We start from the raw sequence: 22,794 nt of genomic DNA, 5'->3' as shown, positions 1-22,794 counted from the left end.
TCTGAGTTCTTCCACATGGTATCTCTCTATCCCATCCAATTCCTGTTCTCAGATGTGGTCACTCAGGTTTCCCTCTAACCAAAATGTAGCCCTAGAGTAGCCCCTCAACCTCATCTACTTTCAAATCCATCAGTTTTATTCGGTGGTATTGAGTTGGGGTAAGCCTCACCCCTCCATTTGATGTTTGGCACTGAGTGCATGGGCCAGGCATCCATGGCCTGAACTCTCTGAGACTGGGAGCCCAAACAAACCTTCCCTGCCTCCAAAGAGCTAATGTAATCTTCAAATCAATGATATTAAATTATAACAAAGTCTGTCTGGTAGTGACCACCCCTAGCAGGATAATCTCCTTTCTGCAATCAGTGGAATCTGCAATGCTTTTTCTAGGCTTCCCCCCCCCCCCCCCCGAGACAGGGTTTTCCTGTGCTGCTAGCTCTGTCCCTGTCCTATAACTCACTTCACAGATGAAGCTGGCCTCGAACTCAGAGATCCACTTGCCTCTGCCTCCCTAGTACTGGGACTGAAGGTGTGCACTACCACCACCTGGCTGATGTTCTATTATTCTTGATTGTTATATTTACTCACCAAGAACAAAGGGATGTTTCTACTGAAAATCTCTGAGGCAAATCCCCAAGCAGAGCCTACAAAACTGATGCACCAAGAGATCACTCACAGTGAATGTGACGGTCGCTGCCTAGTAAAGACCACGTCTGCCCTCTATTCTGCAGAGACATGGCCCTTGTGTGGGAAGTCTAAAGGAATAACATAAGAATGCCTTCTCTGTGATTCTTCCTATAAAAAGGATGGCAAGAATGGATCATGAAAACAAACAAACAAACAAACAAACAAACAAACCTCAAAAACCCAAAAACCTGTAAGACAATGAACTCTATGCACTCCTACTTATCAGCTACCTGGGCTACCAGCGATCATGGGAGATCAGGACCATTTACCTGCAGCCTCCTTCCTAAACAGCATGCTATCATATCATGCCTTTCAGGTCCTCTCTTGACTATGGCATTCCAAACTGCAGCCACCTGAATACTGAAAGGCCTAGGATGTAGGGCCCTGAGACATCCACCTGCCACTCACCAGCACTGGGGTCTGTGGGTGTCTCACCCTCCTCGGAGTCCTCTTGCTCCTGCATGGCTGGCCTTTCCCCACGCTCCATCTGTGACATAAGGTCTGGTTTGGATATTGCATAATCTGGGCAGAAGGAAGGAAAGATAATATTATGTGGTATGAGGTGGCACTGTATGCTGTAAAGGTATCATCTGTGGGGATGTGACCTAGTATAGTCCCTCTGCCAGAGAGGGGCAATGCTGGAAAATCAATGGGCAAGTATTCAGCCTCTTTCTCCAGGGCCCATTGTACATTTGTGTCTCACGCAGCTCACAGGTACTGAAGCTTCTGGAGCTCATAGCAAAACAGAATTTGTATGCAGTAAAACTAATCCTGATAAAGTACAAAATTCAAACAAAATACTGCTATGAGCTCCTTGTATAAAAAAGAGTTGCCAATCATGATGGCTCATGCCTATAATACCAGCACTTTGGAGGTAGAGACAGAATTCCTGCGAGTCCAATGCTGGCTTGGGCCATAGAGGGAGATTCTGTTCCAAAAACAAACAAAGAAACAAACAACAAAATAAGAGACCAGGTATGGTGGCATACACCCTTAATCTCAGCACTGCGGGGGGGGGGGGGGGATAGAAGCAAGTAGATCTCTGTAATTCAAGGTCAGCCTGGGCAACATTGTGAGCTTCAGGCTGGCCGAGGCTACAGAGTGAGGCTTTGTTTCCAAAAGAAAAAGAGTTAGGATATGTAACTCAGTGATAGAACATGTGCTTGACATGTATGAGACCCCAAGTTTGATCCTCAGTACTCCTCAGAAAATTTAGAATTATTTTGAAATAAAAAGATGAAGAAACGTGGCAGAAATATTAGAAACATAGATATTCATCACATATAGCAAATGGTTAATATTCAAAATTATGTAGAAGCAACCTTTATAATCAGTGAAAAAGAAGCAAAAGTATGAATAGGAATTCACAGGAGATATACAAATGACCAGCAATTATATAAGAAAAGATGCACAGGTTCACCAATCACCAAATAAATACATTCAAATAAAAATAGTAACACTTCTTCATCTATCAAATGAACAAATATTTGCCTATATTAAGAATTTGGGATGGAGAAAGATCAGGAGTTCAAGGCCAGTCTGGGTTACATGATCTTGTCTCAGAAAACAAAACAAAACATGACAGATTTAACCTAACAGAATAAACAGGGCCTAGAGAAATGGCATTCTCATGTGCTATTGCAGATGCCTAGGAGGCTCCATGCTAGTCACCCACTATTCCATAGACCACCTCACACCTGTACTGTTGGTCACCGGGCTGCTTATCACAACACTCAGCAGTGAGAGAGACGGAAGAACCATGGCTCAGCAGCAGCACAATCAAAAGCCAGAGTTCAGAGGGACAGAGAGAAGTCGAGGGGTTAAGAGCACTTGCTGCTCTTGCAGACGACCTGGATTCGGTTCCCAGCACCCACATGGTGGCTCACAATCACCTGTAACTCCAGTTCCAGGGTCCTCAATGCCTTCTTCTGGTAGCATACGGTACACATGCTAACATGCAGCCTGAACACCCATACACATTAAAAGAAAAAGGCAAAGTTCACCTGGATACTGCACTTTCTTTCCAAGGTGCTGATAAAGAAAGCTGTCCCCAGACTAGTAAGACCTTCTGTAAGTGAATGGTCACCTCTGTACAAACTTGACACTACATGTGTAATAGGGCCTGGTGGCTTCCTCTGTGGGGTGGCAATAATGAGCTTTTTATTATGTCATTATAAATTGTTAACTTTCATAATTGTATCTGTAGTAAAAAAAAACTTTTTTTAAGAGTAATGTTAGCCTATGGAAAAGTATGTCTAAAATTATCCTAGCATGAATCAGTTTGTTTTTTTTAAAAAAAGGAATTTTTTTTTTTTTGGTTTTTCAAGACAAGGTTTCTCTGTAGCTTTGGAGACTGTTCTGGAACTTGATTTGTAGACCAGGCTGGTCTCGAACTCACAAAGATCCTCCTGTCTCTGCCTCCTGAGAGCTGGGATTAAAGGCGTGCAGAAGCACCGACTGGCCAAAAAAAAAAAAAAAATTTTTTTAACTTACATTTTTTTTAGACTGTTACATTATATCTACAGGCATTTTTTTTGCCTATATGTTATGTCTGTCTATATGTGTACAGTGCTTACAGAAGCAAGAGGGCATCAGATCCTTTGAAACTGAAGTTACAAATGGTTGTGAGCCATCATGTGGGAACCAAATCCAGGTCCTCTGGAAGAACAGCCAGTGCTTTTAAATACTGAGTTCTCTCTCCAGACCCCATACTTATTTTTACTTTATGTATTTGAGTGTTTGCCTGCATGTCTGTATGTGCAGCTTGTGTGTGCCTCACACCCGCAGAAGCTATAAGAGGATATTGGAGTTAGAGATAGTTGCCATCTGGGTGCTGAGAACCAAACTGAAGTCCTTTGCAAGAGTAGCAAGTGCTCTTAACTGCTGAGACATCTCCAGCACCTAAAATCAAAGTTTCTGTCCAACAGTGTACTCAACATTCAAACCTTTCTCTCTTGTATTTGTGTTTCGGGGTGGGGTGGGGGTATGTATGCAGGGATGCTCACCTGTGTGCATATGTGGAAGCCAGAGTTTTATATCAGGTGTCCTTTCCCCCCCTTATTTTTTGAGACAGGATCTCTCACTGACCTGAAACTATTCTGATTTGACTGGCTAGATAGTAAAGCTCCAGGAACCTCCAGCACTGGAGTTAGATATATATCACACATCACTGTGTCTGGCCTTTATGTGAGTGGCAATCTTAACTCACATTTCCTATGTTTGCATAGCAAGCTTTTTATCCACTGAGACCCTCAGATTTTTGTTTTATCTATGTTAGAAAATTTTATACATGAGCGAAAAGGATACATACATACATACATACATGAAGTCCATTTTTCCATTTTCTTTGTCCTTTCATGTTTTTAATGAAAACAAAAATTGACAGATCTTGGTATAAGACAGACTTTGGTGAGATTGTGACTTCCTAATGGGGACCAGGACCCTGGGCCATACAGCCTCAGTAAGTGATAGCATTCAGTTGTATGAGTAAGAAAACTAGATCTCTAATTTTGTCCTTAGTCCCTCACTACACGTTATTCTTGGGAAGCATTTCACACCCTACTGCACACAGTAGGCCCTCAGGACATTTGTCCTCTTCTAGTTGCTTTCCTTTTAATAATACTTTGCTAGATAAATGAATTTTTTGAGGAGGATGCAGGGGGAAATGCTCTGATGGTGGAGCCCACCAATACCCAGCCTGCTCTTCCCATGCTGCTCCAAGTACTTCTTTGTAGGGTAGTGTCTCTTTGTATAGCTTGTTCCAGCTTGTGCCATACTGACATAAAAGCATGTAGGAGGTTTGGTATTTTCATTTATGTCACTCTTTTTAAAAGAAAAAATTATCTTACTTTTAATTAGGCGCATATGTATGTTTGTGCACATGTGATTCCAGGTGCCTGCAAAATTCAGAAGTGTCAGATCCTCTGGAGCTGCAGTTACAGGCAGATGTATGCTGGGAACTTTTAACCCTGAGCTATCTCTAGCTCATTGGTGGCACTTTTTAAAATTCTGTTTGCAGGACCGGGGAGATGGTTCAGTTGGTAAAGTTGCCTGCTCTGTATGAATGAGAACAAGGGTTTGATTCCCAGCACCCATGTAAAAGCTAGGTATAGTGGTGACCATCTGTAATGCTAGGGCTGCAGGAGAGGGGGAGGGGGAAGGGAAGCAGAAAGGACCCAGAAGTTCTCTGGCCAAATAGCCTAGTGAGCTCATAGCCTCGTCTCAAAGCACTAATGAAGAGAACAGGGAACATCTGACCTTGACCTCTGGCCTCCACATACACCACGTTATACACATACCCACAAAACAAGGAAAACTCTGAAGCGAGGTTGGTTGTGTATGTCTATAATCTCAACATTCAGGAAATGGAAGCAGCAGGATTGTGAATTCAAGGTCAGCCTGAGCTAAATGGTTTTTTCAGGCCAGCCTGATCCTATAATAATAAGATCCTATAATCCCAGCAATAGGGAGGCAGAGGCTGGAGGGTCTCAGTGAGTTTGAGGCCAGCCTGATTTACACAAGTTCTAGGCCAGCCAGGGCAGCCCTATTTCAAAACAAAACAACACACACACACATACACAGACTCACCCACACCCAAACCCAAACATGCACTCCCATCATTCAATCACATAAATCCAAAACCAAACCAAATGTTTGCCTTCTCACCCATGGAGACCAGAGACTCGTAGTTCCCCCTCATTACATTCTTGTAGAGCTCTTTCTGCCACTCAGAGAGGTTTCCCCATTCCTGCTCTGAGAAGTGGACGGCGACATCATCAAATGTGACAGGGACCTGAAACCAAACAGCTGGGTCAGGAAAGACCAGAGTGATAACAGCACAGACTGTTAAACCCAACGCCCCACCTTAAGGACTAGAAAGGGAAAGCCCTCCTCCCCTGCACTTGCTCAGGGGGCTTTACTAAAACCCTGCTGAAACCTGGCCACATTCCTGCCAATGGGGGTGGGGAGGGAGAGGACTCATCTTGCCCAGGCCCTTCCCCAACTTTAAAACATGCACCACCAGTAGTACATGGAACCTGCTGGACACACAGACTCTTAGGCCTCACCCTGGACCTTCAGAAACAGAATGCCTTTAGTGATATCCTAGCATTCTAATGTACAACAGACTTCAAGAGGCTTACATGCTCAGTCTAATTGAACAAAAACAAAAAACAAAACAAAAAAACTGGTCTACACAACATTCTGTAAGAACCTTCTAGGAAAATAAGATTAAAGCCTGTTTCTTAGCTTCTTAAGGATGCTTTCTGAAATGAGTTTTATTGGCATTAAAGATTTATAAGTAAATTGACAAAAAAAAAAAGTTAAACAGCACAAAACTTCCAACAGTTAAACTATATTCTTCATCCTGTCCAGTTTGATAGTAAACTTAAGCACTGCTCATTGGTACAATTGTCTCTTGGTACCTGCAAGGGATTGGTTCAAGAACCTCAGGACACCATAGTCTGCAGATGCTGAAGTCCTTATATATAACGGCACAGTATTTGCATAAAACCTATTAAAAAAAAAACTCCAGCACTTTAAATCATCCTTTGATGACATGCAATGCTACTTCAATGTGTCAGGTACAGTTGTTATAATCTGTCATTCAGGGAACAGCTAAAAAAACTTGTTCATGTTTAGTGCAAACATATTAATGCAGAGTGGGTAGAAATAAGCATGCAGAACCACAGTGTGTGGAGGGCAGAGTGATTGCACAGGCTCTCTGCAAACTTCCACAAGCCCTCCTTCTGCATCCTATCTCAGGCTCTGGGAAGGGTTTTACTCACTCCTTTCTAAGAGAATTTTTCTATCAGTCTGCTTTTAACAACAGCAGAAATAATTCGTTCTTGGTGAAGCAATACTGAATGTCAGGAATCCTTATTTCTTGTTTTTTCTTTCCCAACCATCACTTTCCCTTTCTTTCAACTGAAACAAATCCCTAAGCCATGTTCCCCTGCAGACGGTTTCCTTGGAAGACCCCAATGGAATGAGTGTACCTTGGGAACTTCTCCATTGCTGCCTGGGGGCAGCCGCAGGATCCAGAAATTTCTGTTTTTCAGCAGATTCTCCATGTTCTCCAGGCGCCGCTGCAGCAGCCCATACTCCTGCAGTAAGGTCCCCAGTACAACCCACTTGCTTTCCAGATGGTTTGCAAACTCCACAGCCGTTCTCTCACAGTCTGCTATCTTCTTCTCATTCGTCCCAGTCCTGCCCTCCAGGGTCAGTAGCCGCATGGCCTGGGCTTCCAGTTTCCTCTCCACTGCCTGGACAGCAGCCCACACAGCCAAGCGAGTGATCTCTGTGGTGGGCAGTGGCTGCTCCTTCTGGGCTGCAGAAGAGGTATGGAAGGGAGTATCCTTTTCCAAAGTGGGACTCTGGAGCAGGGTGTCCATGTCAGTCTCCGGACTCGTGGGTGACAGAGTCAGCGAGTCTTTCTCAGGAACTTCAGGAGAGTGGAGTGGAGCTTCCTGATGGTGAGTGGAGTGGGAAAGGAGAGGGTTCCCCTGACCAGCAGCTGAAGGAGGGTACTGGGTTTCTTCTTGGGAAGACAGGGATACCTGGTGGTGTGTGTCTTGCTCAGGATACAGGAGTGAAGGTCCCTTCTGGAGAACATGTGACACCTGGCCAGAAGCCTCTTGCTTAGGAGCACTGTCAGTCTGGGGCAGGGCACCTTGCCGGGGGCCAGTGGGAGACAAAGAAGGAATTTCTTTGGGAGGAAGAATGCAAGAAGGGAACACAGTTTCTCTGCAGAGCCCAGCAGGGGCCTGATGCACAGAATCTTCGTGTGGAATGCTGGAGAATGACAGAGGTGATGAGTGTTCGTCCTCCATGTCCAGCTGCTGGACCTGTGTTCATGAGGAGAGAAGGAAAGACAGCATTGAAGGTCACAGCCTCCAGCAGGCAAAACAAATTCAAGAGACAAGCATTCATGCTAAAAGTCCTCTGTTTTTTCAGTAATAAGACACATTCCAAGGAAGCAAATCTCTTCTGATGGTGGCACTGATAGAGATATCCAAGATAAAACTATGAAGAACAAGACATAAATGATGACTATGCCACCTTCTATATTCTACAGAGCCATCTCCCCCACCCCATGATACATTTCAGATATGATGGATGGTGTGCAGGAGAAGGGTACTGGGAAGAAATCAGAACACTCAGCTATTGGCTCCATCAATACCTATTGCTGCCCTTTCCACTACAGTTTGCTTGTGTGACTGTTGCCCTTGTTTATAAATACCTGCAGAGGCTGGATGGGCTTGGGGCAAGGCAACTCTTGCTTCTGCTCCAAGTAAAGGACACTGAAACATGGTATCAGCTAACAAGCAATTCAGCCTCTGCAGGAGCCCAGGTTTCCTAGGTAGACAGTCCACTAGGACAGGTGTACATTGCTCCCTCACTGTGGGTTCTTGAGGTAGGGAATAAGGGAGAAGGTAGGCCTGTAGTGACTGAAGCCATACAGACAGTACACTAGTTCTGTGAGCTGACAAGAGTTTTCTTTTGGCACTCTGATCCCCATCTTGCCACATCCATGTTAAAATAATGACTCACTAGGGAGGTGAAGCCATGCTCTTCTGTGAGTGCCCAGTCCATTTACCTAGCCATTCAATACCTTTACTGGGTCTGAACGGAATTTTTCTATAACCATTTTTGTTCTTCATAATATTCCTTCAAGGAATCGGTTCAGCTTCTTTGCTCTCTATAAGAATGTTTTGTAAAGTAATTAAAACTTGAAAATTAGCATATCTCTTATGTGTGTGCTCAATAAATGCCCATTGTACACTAATAGGCTAAAAGATTATCCAAGAAATGAGGCTCTTTCACCATCTATCAAAGACTTATCTAATACCACATCATACCTCCCATAACCGTCTTTCTTACGTCTGTTCATTGATTCTAGTATAGGTGATTTCACGAAAGCAGCACTCTTATGCCAATGACAGAAGATTCTGAGATCTCGTCCAGCAAAGATCTTTGAGAAAGGATGATCCATAGCTCTGTTATATGGGAGCTTATTTGCAGAGTAACTCTTTAGTATTTATTATGTGACATAAATTGTGTTTTAAAGATTATCTATTTGTGCCCCACAAAACCTGATGAAATAGGCACTACTAGAATTATTATCCACTTTAACCTCTGAAAATAAGAGAGGCTACACACACCTTGTCTCAGGTCACATAGAATCCAGGTGACCTCTAGGCCTCAATTATAGACAGAGGCAGAGGATAGGTTTGAGATCTGAGTCAGAGAAAGGCTTGGTGATTTAAGAGACCTATGGGAGGCTTACTACAGGATGTTGGGATGGAAGGCTCCATCCCTTAAAGATATCACCGATTATGGTGGTGTCAAGAGCCCCTTAGAAAACCAAATACAAGTAATGAGTTCTTGTCAAAATACATATAGATGCATAATTCTGCAAACACTGAAAGAGTTCAAAGACCTCTTAACTCTCAACCCTTCACTGTTAAGTTGGCAGCAATACTAGACAGCTCTCTTAGGTAAAGCCTCACTCACACAGGTAAAGGAACCAACATAGCCAACACAATAGGCACATTAAGATTGTCTACTTGAAGGGTATTTGCCTACAATTGGTAGGAAGATGTTAGCTGTCCTGGTAACACTGGGTTTTAACTCAAACAAGAAAAAAAAGCTTACTATACCAAAAGCCAGCAAAATAAGACATCTTTATTAGCCAGTTGAATCAGAGCTTAAAGGAAATGATGATTTTTTTTTTTTTTTTTGTCTTCTCCATTTAGGGATTTGGAGTACTGGAAAGGAGTTAAGGGTCACAAGATATGTCCCTTTCCCCATCTATGACTTAATTCTTGATACAATGTCATCAGTTCCAGTAACCTGTGGCTTGATCTTACCCTTAAGCAAAGACATCTAAAACATAAAAGCTCAAATTCTCAAACTGCTAGCAGAGAGGTTAGAAGTCCTCTGCATTGCATTTCATAGATTCTACCTGTTTCTTTTTCTCCCTCCTTGTTCCTTTCTTACAATAAGAGAATGGGGGGGGGGTCCAGGATCCATGCCAACATGCTAGAAAAATGCACAACACCTCTGACTTCTTACAAAAGATGTACCATTTTCTTACATGACCCAGGATGGTTCACCCAGAATCACAAGCTATGAAAGGGTTCAGGAGACCTAAGCCCCAGAGGTAAGCATATTTAAAAAAAAATAATTTTAGTTCCCAGGAGTTTTGTTATTTTCAGAACTGCGAGGGTTAGAAAGCCATCTATCACATCTCTTCCTGCACACATAGGGAACAGGTTCAAAGACACGGACTCCCATGCAGCAAACCTGCCTAGAACAGCCAGGGTGCCTCAGAGAGCACGTTGGGTGAAAGGGCCTTTAATTACTGAATAGCCCTCTGAAGAGAAGAGGTTCTTCAGCCTCTTAGGTGCTCACTCGCCAGACCGCAACCATCCACACCCCAAGTTTGACTCGGGGTCCTCTTGACGCAGAGGCTGTGGGTCACGGGGCTCCCCACACCGGAGACGCGGGGCTGGGCGCTGCCCGGCCTTCCCCTCCTCCCCCGACGGACCATAGCCAGTGCTCCGCCAGCCCAGGCCGCCCGCCCCGGTGAAGCCGCCGCCAGCGCCGCCCCCTCCCCGTCCAGGCCCGCGACACGCCGGGCAGGCCTCAACTGGGCTGCGGGCACCCAGCCCGGGCCGACTCGCTACGTGACCTTGGGGCAGGCAGGGCAGGTCGCCGCCGGGTGTCCGTGCCTCAGTGTCTCCGCTCTGCGAAATGGGAGAGCCGCGTCAGCGCCGCGCCCAGGCCGGGAGCCGCTCCGCGGGGCCGAGCTCTGCGGAAAACGTGCCGCCGGCCACCCCGACGACGCAGCGCCGGCTCCGCAGCCAGGGAGCGAGCGCGCCGCCCGCGCCCCACCTCGGGCCGCGTGTCCGGGCGCCGTGCGGCCGCGCAGCCTCGCACGGACGGCCGCCGCTCCCGCCCGCCCCGGCCGGCCTCCCCCCCCAGGGGGCGCGCGAGCCCGCCAGGGCGCCCCCTCCCCGCTAACGTCGCCGCGCCCGGCCCTTACCGAGACCCCAGGCCGGACCGCCGAGCCCGGAGCACGCAGGCAGTCCCCCGGGCCCCGAGGCCGCGCGTCCGTGCGCGCGCGGGATGCCCTCCCCGGAGCCGGGGCCGCCTCGGCCATGGCCCTGCGCCGCCCGGCCCGCGCCGCGCAGTTCCCCCCGCCGCCGCCGCCGCCGCACGCAGCCCCACGCAGGCCCGGAGCCGTGGGCGGGCTGGCAGTGCGGCGCGGCCTGGCCTCGCCCGCTGGGGCTGCGCGGCCGTCGGGCCCCGGCCTGCTCCGGGCTGTGCGCGGCGGACAGGCGCGGGAGGCGGCGGCGTCGGAGCGCGGCTGTGCGGGCTGCGCCCCGGCGGCAAGCTGGGCCCCAGCGCTCCGCGGCCGCCCCCGGCGCGCTCGCCCGCCCCGGGCGGCCGACGCTGCGACCCCGGCTGCGGCCCGGGCCCCGGCTGCGAGCTGCGCGGCCGTCCCGGCGCCTGTTCAGCAGAGGAGCTGCACCGCAGCTGCCATGTTGCTACAAACTGCATCCTGGGAGGCATGTCCCTCTCAGGCGTTTCAAGAGGAGCGCTCGGAGGCTCGTCGGAGGCGGCCGGAACCCAGACAGCTCCATCTACAGCCGGTAGGAGCGAACAGTGAGGCGCGGGCCGCCGCGGCGCCGGACACGCCCTGAGCCCGTCGCGGCTCCCGGGCCCTCGCGGCTCACCTGGCGTCCTGGCGGCCCGGCGCCCTCGGGCCAGGCCGCGGCGGGCAGCGGCGGCGGAGCGGAATCCCGGGCGCGCGGCTCGCGCGGCGCGCTGGCTCTGGAGGCGGGCCGATGGGCTCCGACAGCCTTCCGCCCGCGGCCGCCTGCGCGTCTCAAACCCAGAACCCGGTCGTTGGCTTTCAAAACCTGCGCTCACAAAGGGATCGGAGAGAGCCGTCACACCAGAGAAAGCCGGAGTTCATGTGACCAGCGCGGTGCAGCCCGGGTTCCAGGGACGCGGGCTGTGGATCTAAGGGGAGCGAGGGGTGGGGGTGGGAGTGCTTTGTGAAAAGCCTCAGTGTTGTTTTCGGCCAGAAGGACAGAATTCCTGGAATCCTTGAGGGCACGGTCTGGAGGGGGTTAGACGGGCTGCTTAGGAGGAAACTGAGGCCAAGCGGGAAGTGGCTTGTTGACCCCAAGTTGCTGTTTGGCCCCCGTGCACACAGTGCTCTTTCCAACCACGAGAGGAGAGATGACCTTCTTTCCTGGACATGTTCATTGAAACGCGTGTGTGTTAAATGCTTAGAAGCTAGCAAGATCTGGGAATGGAATGAAAACGGGGGTGGGGGTGGAGGGGAGTATGAGCAGGTGCCCTGGTCACAGTTAGGATGAACCCCAACTGGAACCAAGAGGAAAGGAAAAGGTAGAATAATTTTTTCACTTCATGGAACCCTGGTGATGTCTGGGTTGGAAAGGGTTTTAAAAGGCAACCAGATAATATGCACCTCTCGACAAAATCGGAGACCAGGCTAGGACCATCTCATTCTGACCTCCCGGCAACTCTCCAGTATGTCTATGAATTGCTTATCATGTATGCATTCACAAACAGTAAACACTGCTGGGTTCAGTGTTCTTGAAATTTTACATCCTGTTGCAGCGTTTTGTTTTCATGGTGGATCATTGTTACTTTGAGACACAGCATGTGTAAACAAGTCTATTTGGTCTGTTCTTTTTGACCACTATGTAGTATTTCCTTATCCTTTGGGGGAAATGAAAACAAAGCTGCTGCCAGGATGCCACATACACATCACAGGCAGTGGACCAGAAAAGGACTGGTGGGTGGCAGGAGTACCTTCAACTGTCCCAGGCTTCAGTCTACTCATCAGAGATGGAGCCCACTTACCCCACCACCCAACAATGCATGGCCAACGTCTTCTGATAAGTGACTTGGAAAATTTGTCAAAAAGTTGAGTGAGAAATGCAACTCTTTATTATCATTTACGTTTGTCTTTATCAAAGAAATTGTGTTTTTATATTTACAGCATTAATGGGTTTTCTTCTTATCCTTTGCCTGTTCTGTTGGATGGTTTTCCTTCCACTGTTTATTGTGTTTTATAAAAAAAAATACATCCTGGTTATTAATCCTGTCACTCACCAAACATTTAATTAACTACTGAAAACAGTTACATTTGTTTATTTGTTTATTTATTTAATACAGTACTGAGACCCAGGGCTCCATGCATACTAGAGTACTGCTCTATCATTGAGTTACACCCCCAGCCCTAATTTTTTTAATTTACATTTATTTATTTACTTATTTGTGTGTATGTGTGAGTGTGGTGAGTGGGAGTTGGGTATGGGCATGGACATGCATACTCGTGAGTACCTGTAGAGATTGCAACTTTCCAAGGGTCAACTCTCTTTTCATTGTGAGTTCAGGATTGAACCAGCCATTAGGCTTGGTAAAGTACAGTATGGCATTTCAACATTTCAGTTTGTCTATAAAATATAGATCAGGACAACTGGCTTATTCATTAGTTCAAACCTTTGCCATTTCTTAGTATTGGAACTACCTAAGATCCTCTTGGCTGAGGGCTCACTCTATTATGCTAGGCAAGTACTCCACTACCCAGTACCCCCAGCCCTCTGCTGGCTGTTTGGAAACACCCAGTTAACTGGAGCCTCTGCTTTGGTGTAAGATTACCAAGATGATTCCACTTAAATCTATCATCTTATGAGTTATTTTCTACCTTTTACAGATGTTCAAAGATCCCCCCCCCTTTTCCCTGCCTTTTATAGATTGAGTATATCAGCATTTACTTTGTTGTTTTTTGAGGCAAGAGTCTTACTCTGTAACTTAGGCTGGTTTGGAACTCACAGTGCACCCCAGCTAGCATAGCTTCCCAAGTACTAGATTACAGAAATGAGTTTAGCACCTGTAGCAGCATTCTAGTTCTAAGGTTACTTTTTACTTTTCACCATTTACTTATACACTTAATTTTAAGTGGTTGCCTTAGTTATAGAGTATCTAGACAGGTTAGTTTTTTCTCAGTTTGACACAAGTTCCAGTCATTTAGGAAGAGGCAATCTCAATTGATAAAAAAGCCTCTAGCAAGGTGGTTCTCAACCTTGCTAATACTCCCACCATTTAATACAGTGTTTCTGATGGTCTTAGGTCACCTCTGTGAAAGCTTCCTTAGACCTTCCAAAGGGGTCACCACTGGTAGGTTGAGACTGTTGCTAGCAGATTGGCTGGCAGGCAAGGCTATGGGGCATTTTTTCTTTTCTGTGGATTGATGATTGATAAGGGAGGGCCCAGCCAATTGTGGGTGTTGCCATTTCTGGGCAGGTGGTCCTGGGTTGTATAAGAAGGCAGGTTGAACAAGCCATGAGGTGGCAAGCCAGTAAGCAGTCTGTTTCATTTCTCACCTCCAGTCCTACGTTGAGTTCCTATCCTGACTTCCCTTATGAGGCACTGATGTGTGGTATAAGCAAAATAAACCATTTTTGTGCCCAAATTACTTTTGGTCATGCTGTTTTTATCACCGCAGTAAAAAGCAAACTAACACAGTCTTGTTGTGTATCCACTCCTTGGCCTCAAACCCAGCATCTTTCTGCATCTGTCTCCTGAGTGCTAAGGTGAGAGGTGTGTCGCCATCACAGCTACCACATCCATCCAACTGTGTCTTTCATTTGAACTACTTCACATGGACTGGAGAGATGGCTCAGCAGTTAAGAGCACTTGTTGCTCTTGCAGAGAATTTTTTTTAGAAATTGTATCTGGGGATAGGAAGATGGCTCAGTGAGTAAAAGATATTTGACCTCAAGCTTGGTGACTATAGTTTGATCCCTGGAACCCAAATGGTGGAAGGAGAGAATCAAGCCCCACAAGTTTCCCTCTGACCTCCACACATGCCTCATGCCCTCCCTCCATATATAAATGTGAATGTCTAGAAAATTGTATCTGTACAGAATTTTTTGTTTGCCATTCCCTAAACAATACTGTATAGCAAGTATTAGGTGTAACTAGTCTAGTGATGATATAAAGTACATGAGAAGGCACACATAAGTTCTGTATGAATATATTGTCATTTTAGGTAAGAGTCTGAGCATCCATTGCTTTTGGGTCGTGGTTGTTCTGAAACCAATCATCCCGGGTACCAAGTGACAGTTGTATAGGATGCTGTGCTATCTGAAGCCTCAGGGATGCACAGGGGCCTTTCACATCTTGCAGGAATAGAATTTTTTGTTTCTCAGCATTTTGTTTTTTACACAGGTGTGTTTTTTTTTCTGTAATTGTATGTATTCTTTGTATTTCCCCTTTCAGGATTACCAACTGTAGTTTTAAACTTCAGTGTTTTTTGTTGGTAATCAGATGAAACTTTGTTATGAACTTTTCATAGAAAAGATTGCCTTGAACCTGTGCCTCAAACTGGTCTGATCTTAGAAGCTAAACCTAGTCAGGCCTGGTTAGTACTTGGATGGGAGGAAGGATTGCTTTGTCCAAATTTTACATTTTCTTCAATAAATGGCTATTCTTTTTACATTTTTTGGGGGGGTTGTTTTGGTTTTTTGAGACAGGTTCTACTATGCATCTATCTATCCCTGTGTGTTCTAGAACTCAATATGTAGACCATGCTCTCTCAGAGAGAGCTGCCTGCCACAGCAGGGATTAAAGGAATTTACCAACATGCTTGGTTACAAAGACATTTTATAGGGTCACGATTATAGCTGGGAGTTAAAGTTTTTGTATAACATGTAAAAAGCTCCAGGTTAAATTCAACAAATTATATATCATTTTATTATTTACTTTTATTTTACTGTATTGTGATTTTAAGAGCAGTCTGAACAAAATAGAACAAAATAGGTTATTTGAAATGTGGTGCTTTGGTTTTCAGCAATGATGGGTACGTTTTAGTTTTTTTTTTTTTTTTTTTTTTTGAGAGCAGATCTCACTTAAGTTGGCCTGGAACTTGCTTTGTATGATCTTGAACTCATCCTTCTTCTGCCTCCTGAGTGTTGGGATCACAGGTTCAAAACACTACACCCTGATCTTGATTTCTGTAAATGACTGAAAAAAAAATATCTCTGGATAAAAACTAACCATGCTTTCCAGGGTTTTTTGTTTTTGGGCTTTTTTTTTTTTTTTTTTGCTTTTGGAGTTTTTTGGTCTTGTTTTTCAGCCTTGGCCATCTGGAACTTGCTCTGTAGATCAGGCTGGCCTCAAACTCACAGAGATCTGCCTGCCTCTGTCTCCTGAGTGCTGGGATTAAAGGTGTGTGCCACCAACGTCCCGTCTGGCTTATGCTTTATGTATTTTTGAGGCCATATTAGGTACATTAAACTTATTTTCCCTTTGATATTGTGACCTTTTATATCCTACTTAGTAGTGCCTCTGGCATCAAAGCCTGCTTTTTCTGGTAATGTTAGTTTGTTGGCTCATGTTTGCTGATGTTTCCCCTCCTCATCCATTGATTAATTTTGAAGGTACTCACTTTTTAATTGCATGTGGTTCCAAGAGATGGGACAGAGCCTCAGGGGCATGATCACTGTCTGTCCCCATCACATACACAGAACAGATGTGGAGCCTAGGTCATATGATCTTTATTAGGCTCCTTCAGGAGTGGGCACACTTAAGACACAGAAACAGGTTTTAGTGCAGAGATTTTAAAGATGGGGTGGCTTTTAGCCCTTCTCAGCTCCTCTTGAGCCCTGGTAGTACATGAGCTAGACATGAGTTCCAGCAGCTTCCTCACCTTCCTACAAAGCACCATGGATGAAGGGAGTGGTCTCAGGCTGCCATAGGGTAAGATGCCTGTACCACAAAGAGGCAAGGATTCCGTATGCCTCTCTAGGACTGATTTTTTCAGTATCTCTGGATATCACAATCAGCTACTCAACTGGCAAACATGGAGCCAAGCTGATGGCAGGTTGTGTATCCTCTGCTTCTAATTTCTGTGTAAACACTTTTGCCTTTTTTTTATTTTTCCTTTTTTTCCTCCCTTTTCTTCCGTCCGCCTCCCCTCCCTTTCTCTTTTTTTCTGGGTCTCTCTATAGCCCTGGCTGTCCCAGAACTCTCTATCTAGACCAGGATGGCCTTGAGCTCACAGATATCCACCTGCCTCTGCCTCTCAGGGTGGGATTAAAGTCTTGGGCTACTAGGACCAGCTCCTGTGTAAACTTCTAAAGCCAGAAGAAGACTCTGAAAGTCTAGGCCCTTCCCTGGGTGTGGTGGCACACACTTTTAATCCATTGTTTAGGAGGCAGGGACAGGCAGATATCTGAATTACAGGCTGGTCAGGGCTACTGAGACCCTGTCTCAGAATTAAGTCCAGGCCACAGTCTGAGAAAAGGAAATGAGGGAAGAGAAAAAAGGTCAGGAGGGAAAGTGGGAAGAACATTCTGGGTTCACCAACTGCCGAGCCAGCCAGCTTTGCTGAATGTTTCACACTGAACCCTAAATACAACCTGGACTGACACAAGCATGTACTTTCCCTGATGAGAGCAAGTGACAAAATCTTTTAGCATTTTAATAAGGTGTCATTTTGGTACCAAATAGCCAGTAAGAAAGGAAGGTTTGACACAGTGCAGGAACAGGGCAGTCACTTGAGAAAGGAAAGCATTTTAATGGTTCTGCCCCAGGGTTCAGGCTCCTGAATCTTGAAAACACAATTTATTCTTCATCCAAAGAGCTTTTCTTTTTCATAGTGAAGGTTGGATTTTCCCCTATCATTAAAAAAAAGTTAAGCTGGAGATATGGCTCAGTGATGAGAAGCATCTGCTGTTTTTCCCAGAGGATACAAGTTTGGTTCCCAGCACACATACCAGGAGGCCTAATACCTACCACCTTGACTCCAGCTCTGGAGACTCTGGCACCTTCACTGGGCTTCTTAGGGCACAAACACATACAAACATACACAGAAATAGAGATTAAAAATTATTTAAAAAATGAAAACAGAAAACATTCTTAAATTAGGCATGGTGGAACATACTTTAATCCCAAACTCAGGAGGCTAAGGCAGGTGGATCTCTGAATTCCATGCCAGCCAGTTTTATATAGCTTGTTACAGGGATACAAAGTGAAGCCTAGCCTCAAAACAAACAAACAAACAAACAAACAAAAAACCCATGGTTTTAACATTACTGCCCACTGTAGCAGCACACATACTAAAATTGGAATGATGCAGAGATTAGCATTCCCCTGAGCAAGAATGACATGAAAATTTGTCTTAAGTTTTCAAGTTATATCCTCCCTCCCACCTCCCTTTTTTAAAAGATAGGGTTTCACTGTGTACCCCAGGCCGCGTGGAGCGCAACAGATCCCTCTACCTGTCTCTCAGTGTTAGGATTAAATGCATACACAACAATGCTCAATGAAGCAGATTTTCTTCATATTTGTTTTTTAAACCTCTGCCAGGAGCCATTCTACTGTTCTTTTAGTGGTGTGAATGAACATCTTAAATTGTATAGTTAACTTAGTCTAAAACCCACTTTACTGAGTGAGGTGGTGCATGCCTAATAATCTCAATACTCAGTAGAGACAGAGGCAGGTGGATCTTTGTGAGTTTGAGGCCAGCTTGGTCTACATAATGATTTCCAGGCTAGCTAGTGTTACATGGTTCAGATGCTGTCTCAGAAAAAGTCTAAATGAAATTGGTATCCATCTTTTTGTTTCTTTTTAAAATTTTAATTTTATTAAATTATTTTTTTTTTCGAGATAGAAGCTCATGTAGCTTAAGCTAGCCTTAAATTTAGTATGTACTGATAATGGCCTTAAAATCCTGATGTTTTTGTCTCTGTGTGTGACAAGATGTAGATAAATAGAGATGGGCTAGTTTAAGCTATAAGAGCTAGTTAAAAACCAGCCTAAGCTAAGGCCATGCTTAGTAATAAGTCTCCATGTCATTATTTGTGAGCTGGCGACCCAAAGGAAAGTCTGACTACACTTTTTTTTTTTTTTTTGGACAGGGTTTCTCTGTGTAGCTTTGAAGCCTGTCCTGGAACCAACACCTGGTCTGGTTTGTGTTTTAGCATAATAATTTCCATGTATCATTTTCTCTATTCTTCATTTTAGGTTCTCTCTTAATCTATTTTTGATGTAACTACAGTTAGTTCTCAGTATTTGTGGGTTTAGACATAAAATAGTCTATAAAAATAGTCACTGTTCCTTAAACAATATAGTATACCAACTGTTTGTATAACTTTTGTATTGTATTAGATGTTATTAGTAATATTGATGTGGTTTAAGCTGTCTGAGAGGATGTGCATAGGTTGTATACAAATGATATGGGGTAAAGGCTCTTGAATGAGTCCTTCCCAGTACTGAGGAATGACCATGATTTTTCTTTTCAGCTAGAGTTGATTCTGCTACTTAGTCACTCCATTAAGTTTTTTTCTTCCAAGTTCGGTGACTGATAGTATGTCCTCACTAGTTTTATGTCCCTTGACACAAGCTTAAGTTATCTGAAAGGATAATCTTATCTGAGATGCCTCCATAAGATGCAACTGTGGGGCTTTTTCTTAGTGATTGATGGTAGAGGGCCCAGCCCATAGTGGATGGTGCCATCCCTGGGCATGTGGTTCTGGGTTTGAGAAGAAAGCAGGCTGAAGCGGGGCATCGGTGCCGCATACCTTTAGTTCCAGCACTCAGGAGGCAGAGGCTGGTGAATCTCTGTGTGTTTGAGGCCAGCCTGGTGTACAGAGCTAGTTCCAGGACAGGTTCCAAAACAATACAGAGAAACCCTGTCTCAAAAAACAAAACAAAACAAAAAAACCCAAAAACCAAAAAAAGAAAGCAGGATGAGCAAGCCATGGGGGGCAAACCAGTAAGCAGCATTCCTCCATGGACTCTGCATCAGCTCCTGCCTCCAGGATCCTGCCCTGTTTGAGTTCCTATCCTGACTTTCTTCAGTGATGGGCTACAGTGTGGAAGAGTGAGCTGATAAGCCCTTTTCTCCTCTGCTTGCTTTTTGGTTATGGGTGTTTCATCCAAGCAATAGAAACCCTAATAAGACATCATACTTTTACTTTTAGAAATACCTTATTTATTTATTTGTTTGTTTTTGCAGCAAGGTCTCACTATGTAACCCTGACTGGTCTGGAACACCATATGTAGACTGGGCTGGCCTCAAATTTAGAGATCTACCTGCCACTGTCTCCTAATTGCTAGCATTAAAGGACTGGAGAGATGGTTCAGTGGTTAAGAGCAATGGATGCTCTTCTAGATGTTCTGAGTTCAATTCTCAGCAACCACATGGTGGCTTAGTCACAACCATCTATAGTGGGATTTGATGCCCTCTTCTGGCATAAAGTTGTGCATGCAGATAGAACACTCATAAATCTTAAAAAAAAAAAAAAAAGAAAGAAAGAAAGAAAGAAAGAAAGAAAAGAAAAGTGTGGGCTATCATGCCTGTCTAGAAATTAAAAGAAAAAAAAAAGTACATTGTTCTTCATAGTATGTTGATATATGTAATTGTAAATTTCCCATTGTATTGTGATCATATTCCCTCTCAACTCCTCTCAAATCCACAACTAATTCCATGTCCACCCAACTTTGTGTCCTCAATTTTAAAAAGTTCAGTCCTATTAGCACTGTTGATATGGTTTTGAGTGTGTGGCTATCCCTGTAGTATGTTTAACCTACCAGGGACCATACTGTTAAAGAAAGCTAACTCTCCTTTTAGCAACTGTCTATTACCAATAGCAACTCAGCAAGGGGTAGCTTTGTGCCCACCTTCTCCCTCTATGCTGGAATTTTTGTTTGGCTTGAGATTTCACAGTTCTTGAATATGCTTTCCTAACTGCTATGAATTCATATGTGCAACTGCCTTGTTGGGTTCTTTTGTAGTCATCTACCAAGTTTGGCTCTTAGAATCCTTGTACCTCCACCCGCTCTTTTACTGTGATCCCTGAACCTTGGTAGGAGAAGAGAGTGATAAAAATGTCTCATTTAAGGCAAACACTTTATAGTTCCTTATTCTCTGTGCTTTTACCAAATGTGGGTCTCTGTGTTAATTATTATACACTCTAAAAGGAAAAACAAAAAGCTTTCTTTGATGAGGTTTGATATACTAATCTATGAGTATAACAAACAGTAAGTCATTAGGAGTCAGTTTAATACTCTGTCCCTTTAGCAGAATAAAAGTATTTTCTTCTCTAGAGCCTATGGCCAGTCTAGCTGTAGGTTCTTAACTTTATAATGGTACCCGGTATGGGTTCCATCTTGTGGAATGGGTCTTAAATCCAACCAGAAAGGGGTCAGTTACTCCTATGACATTCATACCACTGTTACACTAGGAAACATATCTTACCAGGCTGCTTTTTATTGTAGCTTGTAGGGTTCACAGTTGCATAAAAGATTGATTGATTGTGTTTTGGTGGTTTCTATTGATTATGCATGTTCTACTTTGTGCCTCTATGCTGTTAGTTTTATACAATATAAACAAGTCATATTATCTTTAGGAACACACACACACACACACACACACACACACACACACACACACACACACACACATTTAAAAACAGGGTCTTAAACTTTGTAGCTCTGACTGTTCTGGAATTCACCATGTAGACCAGGCTGTCCTAGAATTCACAAAGAACCTGCTCCTGCCTCCCAAGAGCTGGGATTAAAGGTGAGTCACCACATCTGGCTTTAGGAATATCTTTATATGAATTAGAGTTCTTGGATACTTAATTATACTGTTAGTATTCCTTATTAATGGTTGCTTTGTTTTAATTTTTTTGAGACAGGGTTTTTCTGTGTAGCCTTGGCTGGTCTTGAACTCACAGAGATCCACTTGCCTCTGCTTCCTGAGTGTTGGGATTAAAGGCTTGTGCCATCACCTCTCAGCTGTTTCTATTTTTGTACTGTGTGATTGTGTGTTTATATTGAGCAGGGTTAAGGTTTATAATCTGGGGTGGTTCCTCCTGTGGTCAGCCCTGCTTCACCTGGAAGCTAACTTCAGTTATATCATTGTTGTCTGTCCAGTTTTTAGGCCCATTTATCAACCCCTTAGATAATGTAAATTTGAACCCTAACCTGCTAGGTACTAGCAGATACAAGCTGTCATTTTCTTTTTTGTTGCTGTTTTGTTTGTTTGTTTTAAGACAGGGTTTCTCTGTGTAGCTCTTATCTGGCTGTCCTGGGTTACCCTATAGACCAAGCTGACCTTGAACTCACATATCCACCTGCCTTTTCCTCCCAAGTGTAGGGTGCCACCATCGCCTAGTTCTGCTTCTGGTTCTGGGTTTGAATTCCCCAGCTTGAGATGGACAAGCTGTTGTCATTTGTGCCAGCCATGTCGCTGCACAACTTGGATCAAAGTTTTGGAGCTTGCCATTCAGCTCTGCCTGTGAACACCTTTGGGAAATGCCTTGACTTTGCTGTTCTGCTTGACAGGGACTGAATAGCTGGGGGTCAGGGCCTGCTCATTTCTGTCCAGGGCAGGGTCCTTCAGTGGGCAGCATTTACTCTAGATCACTTTGTTGGGCTGGTTGAAACTGCCAGTTCTCTGTCCTGTCTTGTTCCTGATTTCCAACCTGCTTCTTTCCCCCTTCCTTCCACAGATGCTCCACCTGCCTGTGGCCTGAGATCTAAGCTTCCTCTTTTCATCTTCCACAGGTAAACTTCTTGTACTTCAAACTGTCTCAGCATTTGTTTCCCAGAGGACCTGTCACATGGTATCATGGTGCCGGGATGTGTTTTTGAACCTCATATGTGTTGATGACATGGTGTACAAGGTGTACAAAGTTTTCATGGAGTCCAGTTTTGCCTTGGACTTACAGCTATTTCCTTCTCCAGATCCATCCAACCCAAGGTAGGTACAACAGAGACTTCTATGATTTTAATTTGGGCGTGCAGTTGTCTTCATCTTGGGCATATAGTCTTTCCCTTTATTTTTTGTCTTAGCTTTGTATTTGAAAGCTTGTTTATTAAGTCTTATTCAGAATTTCAAGATACACATATCAGCAATATGTTTGGGTCAAATGGTTCATAATATCTGCATTTATTACTTAGAAAGTTTTTTTTTAGATGTATTTATGTGTATGAGTGTTTTGCATGCATGTATGTGTACGGTGTGTATGTTCTGTACTTGTGGCGGTCAGA

General features: G+C 44.7%; 1 protein-coding gene and 1 non-coding gene across 3 annotated transcripts in view; one reads left to right on the top strand and one right to left on the bottom strand.

The window, feature by feature from the left end:
• Znf777 (zinc finger protein 777) overlaps positions 1–11,710 on the bottom strand; it is a 30,366-nt gene extending 18,656 nt beyond the window's left edge. Inside the window, exons 1-4 of one of the 2 annotated variants that reach the window (XM_051203200.1) lie at positions 11,427–11,710; positions 6,681–7,529; positions 5,350–5,476; positions 1,093–1,206 (exon numbers count right to left, since the gene is read on the bottom strand). In XM_051203200.1, coding sequence (XP_051059157.1) covers positions 1,093–1,206; positions 5,350–5,476; positions 6,681–7,514 — 1,075 coding nt within the window. In that variant the 5' untranslated portion in view covers positions 7,515–7,529; positions 11,427–11,710. Of the gene's footprint in view, positions 1–1,092; positions 1,207–5,349; positions 5,477–6,680; positions 7,530–10,732; positions 10,899–11,426 lie in introns of those variants that run through there. The other variant, XM_051203199.1, reaches the window with a different exon arrangement.
• A 6,118-nt stretch (positions 11,711–17,828) lies between these two features.
• Positions 17,829–17,933, top strand: LOC127235896 (U6 spliceosomal RNA). Its single transcript, XR_007835737.1, has one exon. It is a non-coding gene; the product is annotated as a U6 spliceosomal RNA (small nuclear RNA).
• Positions 17,934–22,794: the final 4,861 nt, after the last annotated feature.

The sequence above is a fragment of the Phodopus roborovskii genome, unplaced genomic scaffold, assembly GCF_943737965.1.
Source record: "Phodopus roborovskii unplaced genomic scaffold, PHOROB, whole genome shotgun sequence".
In the NCBI taxonomy this organism is placed as follows: Eukaryota; Metazoa; Chordata; class Mammalia; order Rodentia; family Cricetidae; genus Phodopus; species Phodopus roborovskii.
This window is presented reverse-complemented; position numbering and strand designations above follow the sequence as displayed.